Source organism: Pyrgilauda ruficollis, unplaced genomic scaffold (assembly GCF_017590135.1).
Source record: "Pyrgilauda ruficollis isolate IOZ18807 unplaced genomic scaffold, ASM1759013v1 scaffold762, whole genome shotgun sequence".
Classification (NCBI taxonomy): domain Eukaryota; kingdom Metazoa; phylum Chordata; class Aves; order Passeriformes; family Passeridae; genus Pyrgilauda; species Pyrgilauda ruficollis.
This window is the reverse complement of record NW_024529511.1, coordinates 11005-18106: the sequence shown is the minus strand read 5'-3', so window position 1 is coordinate 18106 and position 7102 is coordinate 11005. Positions and strand designations below refer to the sequence as shown.

At 56.7% G+C, this 7102-nt stretch overlaps 1 protein-coding gene across 1 annotated transcript; it reads left to right on the top strand.

Moving 5' to 3' along the window:
* Positions 1 to 106: 106 nt before the first annotated feature.
* Positions 107 to 6565, top strand: CHRNA2 (cholinergic receptor nicotinic alpha 2 subunit; the record flags this gene model as incomplete). The annotated part of the gene is made up of 5 exons (XM_041486435.1): positions 107 to 252; positions 2045 to 2089; positions 3138 to 3247; positions 3785 to 4886; positions 6440 to 6565. Coding segments are annotated over 5 exons (1529 nt in total), but the record flags the coding sequence as incomplete, so codon positions are not given.
* Positions 6566 to 7102: the final 537 nt, after the last annotated feature.

The following is a 7102-nucleotide window of genomic DNA, read 5'->3' as shown; positions in this document are numbered from 1 at the left end:
ATAATTCCCCAATACTTCCCGAATGTTTCCCCAATAACTCCCGAATCTTTTCCAAATCACTCCCGAATAACTCGGGGCGGATTCCCGAACCCCTCGGGCGCCGCAGCCGCCGCCGGGCCGCGGAGCCACGCGGAGGACCGGCTCTTCCAGCGCCTTTTCTCGGGATACAACCGCTGGTCCCGGCCCGTTCCCAACACTTCCGACGTCGTCATCGTGCGCTTCGGCCTCTCCATTGCCCAGCTCATCGACGTGGTGCGTCGCTCCCGCCCTCCGCGCGCCGAATTCCCGGGATTCCGCGGCTGAAATTCCTGGGATTCTGAGGTTGTAATTCTCGGGATTCTGGGGTTGTAATTCCCAGGATTCCGGGGTTGTAATTCCCGGGATTTTGGGGTTGTAATTCCTGGGATTCCAGGGTTGTAATTCCTGGAATTCCAAGGCTGAAATTTCCGGAATTCCAAGGCTGAAATTCCCGGGGTTCTGGGGGTTGTAATTCCTGGATTTCCAAGGCTGAAATTCCCAGGGTTCCGCGGCTGAAGTTCCCGAGGTTCCGCGGCTGAAATTCCCGGGATTTCACAGTGTCAAATTCCCGGGATTCCGCGGCTGAAATTCCCGGGATTCCGCGGCGGAAATTCCTGGGATTCCGGGGTTGTAATTCCTGGGATTCCGAGATTGTAATTCCCGGGATTTCACTGTGTCAAATTCCCAGGATTCCGTGGCTGAAATTCCCGGGATTCCACGGCTGAAATTCCCGGGGTTCCTCGGTTGTAATTCCCGGGGTTCCAGGGTTGTAATTCCCGGGATTCCGGGGTTGTAATGCCCGGGATTCCGAGGTTGTAATTCCCGGGATTCCGCGCCTGTAATTCCCGGGATTCCGGGGTTGTAATTCCTGGGATTCCAAGGCTGAAATTCCCGAGATTCCGGGGTTGTAATTCCCGGGATTCCACGGCTGAAATTCCCGGGGTTCCTCAGTTGTAATTCCTGGAATTCCGGGGTTGTAATTCCCGGGATTCCGGGGTTGTAATTCCTGGAATTCCATGGCTGAAATTCCTGGGATTCAGGCTTTGTAATTCCCGGGATTCCGGGGTTGTAATTCCCGGGATTCCGGGGTTGTAATGCCCGGGATTCCGAGGCTGAAATTCCTGGGATTCAGGCTTTGTAATTCCCGGGATTCCGGGGTTGTAATTCCCGGGATTCCGCGGCTGACAGAGTTGTAATTCTTGGGATGCCATGGCTGAAATTCCTGGGATTCTGGAGTTGTAATTCCTGGAATTGCAAGGCTGAAATTCCCGGGATTCCGCGGCTGAAATTTCTGGGATTCTGGGCTTGTAATTCCCGGGATTCCGGGGTTGTCATTCCCGGGATTCCGGGGTCGTGATCATTCCAGGGACACCTCCCACCATCCCGGGGTGCTCCAGCCTTTCCTTGGACACTCCTGGCGATTCTCTGGGAATTCCAGCCCAGCCGGGAATTCCTTCCCAAGATCCCACCATCCCAAGCTCCCCTTTCCCACTGGAAGCCATTCCCTGGCTCCTGGCCCTCCAGCCCTTTCCCAAATCCCAGCTCTCCTGGAGCCTCTGGAAAAGGCTCCAAGGATTCCCTGGATCCTTCCCTGATCCAGCTGCACATTCCCAGCTCTCCCAGCCTGGCAGTGGATCCATCCCCATCCCAACTCCTCCTGGAGAAGGAATTTTGGGAATTCCCTGGGAATTGGGGACTCCAGGAAGGGTCTCCCTTCCCTTTTCCATCCTGGAATTCCATAAAAATCCCTGGAGGGATCCTGAGCGTCCTTGATCCCAGAATCCCCTGTCCCATATCCCATATTCCCATATTCCCACATCCCTTTATTCCCACCTCTCTCCCCTTTCCCGATCCCTTTCCCACCAAATCTAATTCCCTGCTGCCCTCTAGTGACCACAAATCCCGGGAAAACTCATCCCGGGAAAACAAATCCCGGTGGGGGCCGGAATTTTGGGATCCCCTGGAATTCTGGGGCAGTCCCTAAATCCCTCGGGATCTCCCGGCTCATCCCCGTTTCCCGCCGCAGGATGAGAAGAACCAGATGATGACCACCAACGTCTGGCTGAAGCAGGTGCCGGGAATGGGATTTGGGATCCAATTTGGGAATGGGATTTGGGAGTGGGATTTGAGATCGGGATTTGGGAATGGGGTTTGGGACTGGGATTTGGGATCAGGATTTGGGAATGGGATTTGGGATCAGGATTTGGGAATGGGATTTGGGATCAGGATGTGGGTCCGGGATTTGGGAGTGGGATTTGGGAATGGGATTTGGGACTGGGATTAGGGACCAGGATTTGGGAGTGGGATTTGGGACCGGGATTTGGGAACGGGATTTGGGACTGGGATTAGGGACCGGGATTTGGGAGTGGGATTTGGGACTGGGATTTGGGATTGGGATTGGGGATCGGGATTTGGGACTGGGATTGGGGATCGGGATTTGGGAGTGGGTTTGGGAATGGGATTTGGGACTGGGATTTGGGATCAGGATTTGGGAATGGGATTTGGGGGTTGGATATGGGAGTGGGATTTGGGACTGGGATTTGGGATCAGGATTTGGGATCAGGATTTGGGTCCGGGATTTGGGAGTGGGTTTGGGAATGGGATTTGGGAGTGGGTTTCGGAATGGGATTTGGGACTGGGATTTGGGATCAGGATTTGGGAATGGGATTTGGGAGTGGGATTTGGAAATGAGATTTGGGATCGGGATTTGGGTCTGGGATTTGGGAGTGGGATTTGGGAATGGGATTTGGAGGTTGGATTTGGGAATGGGATTTGGGACCGGGATTTGGGAGTGGGATTTGGGGGTTGGATTTGGGAGTGGGATTTGGGGGTTGGATTTGGGAGTGGGATTTGGGAATAGGATTTGGGAATATCCCTGCCCAGGGTGGTTTGGGGACATCTCCATGGATCTTCTCCACGGATCTGCTCCGAGGATCTGATCCGTGGATCTGCTCGGCGTTCCCGGCAGGAATGGAGTGGGAGTGGGATTTGGGAATAGGATTTGGGAATATCCCTGCCCAGGGTGGTTTGGGGACATCTCCATGGATCTGCTCCGAGGATCTGATCCGTGGATCTGCTCCGAGGATCTGATCCGTGGATCTGCTCGGCGTTCCCGGCAGGAATGGAGTGACTACAAGCTGCGCTGGGATCCGGCCGAGTACGACAACGTCACCTCCATCCGGGTGCCCTCCGAGATGATCTGGATCCCGGACCTCGTCCTCTACAACAAGTGAGCCACGCTGCCGGGACCGGGAATTCCCGGGAGAGCTGGGAATTCCCTACATGCCTTCCCTTCCCATCCCATCCCTTCCCATCCCATCCCATCCCATCCCATCCCATCCCATCCCATCCCATCCCATCCCTCCATCCCATCCCATCCCATCCCATCCCACCTTCATCCCTTCTCCAGCCAAGGCTCATCCTAAGGCCATTCCTGACCATTCCCTGTTTTCCAGCGCCGACGGCGAGTTCGCCGTGACCCACATGACCAAGGCCCACCTGTTATCCCGTCCCATCCCATCCCATCCCATCCCACCTTCATCCCTTCTCCAGCCAAGGCTCATCCCAAGGCCATTCCTGACCATTCCCTGTTTTCCAGCGCCGACGGCGAGTTCGCCGTGACCCACATGACCAAGGCCCACCTGTTATCCCGTCCCATCCCATCCCATCCCATCCCATCCCATCCCATCCCATCCCATCCCACCTACATCCCTTCTCCAGCCAAGGCTCATCCCAACCCCATTCCCGCCCATTCCCTGTTTTCCAGTGCTGACGGCGAGTTCGCCGTGACCCACATGACCAAGGCCCACCTCTTCTGGGACGGCACGGTCAAGTGGGTGCCGCCGGCCATCTACAAGAGCTCCTGCAGCATCGACGTCACCTTCTTCCCCTTCGACCAGCAGAACTGCAAGATGAAGTTCGGCTCCTGGACCTACGACAAGGCCAAGATCGACCTGGAGAACATGGACCACCACGTGGACCTCAAGGACTACTGGGAGAGCGGCGAGTGGGCCATCATCAACGCCGTGGGCACCTACAACTCCAAGAAGTACGACTGCTGCACGGAGATCTACCCCGACATCACCTTCTACTTCGTCATCCGGCGCCTGCCGCTCTTCTACACCATCAACCTCATCATCCCGTGCCTCCTCATCTCCTGCCTCACCGTCCTGGTCTTCTACCTGCCCTCGGACTGCGGCGAGAAGATCACGCTCTGCATCTCCGTGCTGCTCTCCCTCACCGTCTTCCTGCTGCTCATCACCGAGATCATCCCGTCCACCTCGCTGGTCATCCCGCTGATCGGCGAGTACCTGCTCTTCACCATGATCTTCGTCACGCTCTCCATCATCATCACCGTCTTCGTGCTCAACGTGCACCACCGCTCGCCCAGCACGCACGCCATGCCGCGCTGGGTCCGCAGCCTGTTCCTGGGCTTCATCCCGCGCTGGCTCTCCATGAAGAGGCCGCCGGCGCCGCCGGCGCCGCCGCGGGAGGGGACGGCAGGGCAGTACGACCACGCCGGGGCGCGGCTCAGCGCGTCGCGCTGCTGGCTGGAGACCGACGTGGATGACAAGTGGGAGGAGGAGGAGGAGGAGGAGGAAGAGGAGGAGGAGGAGAAGAGCTATCCCAGCCGCCCCGAGGAATCCAAGGAAACGCAATTCCGCTACGGCCCAGGCGGGAAAGAAAGCGGGGGTTCGGGATCACGCGGATCGTCCAAGGGGAAGGAGGAGGAGGAGGAGGCGGAGGAGGAGAAGGAGGAGGAGGAAGGCTCGGAGCAGGGCTTGGCGCTGTCTCCCAGGATGCTGAAGGCCCTGGAGGGGGTGCAGTACATCGCGGATCACCTGCGGGCCGAGGACGCCGACTTCTCCGTGAGTCTTGGGAGACGGGGATGGAGGCCCCAAAATTGGGAAGGGAAGATCTGGGAGCCACGGATGGAGCTGGAGATGCCAAAATTGGGAAGGGCAGTTGTGAGAGCCATGGATGGAGCTGGAGATGCCAAAATTGGGAAGGGCAGTTGTGAGAGCCATGGATGGAGCTGGAGATGCCAAAACTGGGAAGGGCAGTTGTGACAGCCATGGATGGAGCTGGAGATGCCAAAATTGGGACCCACGAATGGGGCTGGAGATCCCAAAAATTGAATGGGATATTCTGGGATCCATGGATGGGGCTGGAGGTCCCAAAATTGGGAAGTTCGGGGATACACAGATGGGGTTAGAGATCCCAAATTGGGAAGGGCATTTGTGGGAGCCATGGATGGGGCTGGAGGTCCCAAAACTGGGAAGAGCATTTCTGGGATCCTTGGATGGGGGTGGAGATCCCAAAACTGGGAAGTTCTGGGGTCTGTGGATGGGGCTGGAGGTCCCAAAAATGGGACCAATGGGTGGGGCTGGAGATCCCAAAAATTGAATAGTTCTGGGGTCTGTGGATGGGGGTGGAGATCCCAAAATTGGGAAGGGAAGGTTTGGGATCCATGGATGGGGCTGGAGATCCCAAAATTGGGAAGGGAAGATCTGGGAGCCACGGATGGACTTGGAGATGCCAAAATTGGGACCCACGAATGGTGCTGGAGATGCCAAAAATGGAATGGGAAGTTCTGGGATCCAAGGAGGGAGCTGGAGATGCCAAAATTGGGAAGAACAGTTCTGGGAGCCACAGATGGGGCTGGAGATCCCAAAATTGGGATGGATCTGGGATCAATGGATGGGGCTGAAGGTCCCAAAATTGGGAATTCCCAAAATTGGGATGGATCTGGGATCAATGGATGGGGCTGAAGGTCCCAAAATTTGAAATGGAAGATCTGGGATCTGTGGATGGGGGTGGAGACCCCAAAAGTGGGAATGGAATATCTGGGATCTGTGGATGGGGCTGGAGGTCCCAAAAATACTGGGATGGGGCTGGAGATCCCAAAATTGGGAAGGGCGGTTCTGGGATCCAGGTTTTGTTCCTGACATCCCAAAACTGGGAAGAGCCGTTCTGGGATCCCATTTTGGTTCCTGATATCCCAAAAATGGGAAGGGCAGTTCCGGGACCCATGGTTGGTTCCCAAGGACCCAAAACCAGGGAGAAGATCCGTGATCCATCTCCCACCACGTTCCCGCTCTGCAGGATCAGTCAAGGGTTCCTCCGGCTCCCGCTGCCTTTGGGAATGTTGGAGATCCCTCTCCCACCCTTGGCACCCTCAGAGGCCGCATTCCCGCTTTTCCCAAAGTAGATTTGGAAAACCCCGTGTGGGATCAGCCCCGCCCTGGAGACCTCCACCCCCCCACCTCCGGATTTCTGGGAAAACTTCCCAATTTTTCCCAGAAACGCGGTGTCTCCTCACGCCGAGGAGATCCCCGGGAAGCTCTGCTTCGTCTCCTAACCTCGCCAGATTCCCGGGAAGGGATTCCCGAGGGATTCACCGCCCTTTTCCCGCCGGCAGGTGAAGGAGGACTGGAAGTACGTGGCCATGGTGATCGACCGGATCTTCCTGTGGATGTTCATCATCGTCTGCCTGCTGGGCACCGCGGGGCTCTTCCTGCCGCCCTACCTGGCCGGGATGATCTAGGATCCCGGCTGGAATGCCGTGGGAATGGCGGGAATGGAGGGAATGGAGGGAATGGTGGTGGCCGCATCCCGCAGGATGATGGTGGTGGGGACGTGGAGCTGTGGGGAATCTCCGGTGGGGATGGAAGGTGGAGAAGGGGATGGGGAGAGGGGTGGCCTTGGGATGATGTGGGATATGGGGATGATCCCGTGATCCCAGGATCCCACGATCCCAGGAAGTTGTGGGAGAGGGATAAGGCTTCGGGTGGTCCGTGCAGAGGGGACACAGACATGATCCCATAATTCCATGATCCCATAATCCCATGATTCCAATCCCACATGATCCCAGGAAATTGTGGGACAGGGATAATGCTGTGGATGGTCCATGCAGAGGGGACACGGACATGATCCCGTAATCCCATAATCCCATGATTCCAATCCCACATGATCCCAGGAAATTGTGGGACAGGGATAATGCTGTGGATGGTCCATGCAGAGGGGACACGGACATGATCCCGTAATCCCATAATCCCATGATTCCAATCCCACATGATCCCAG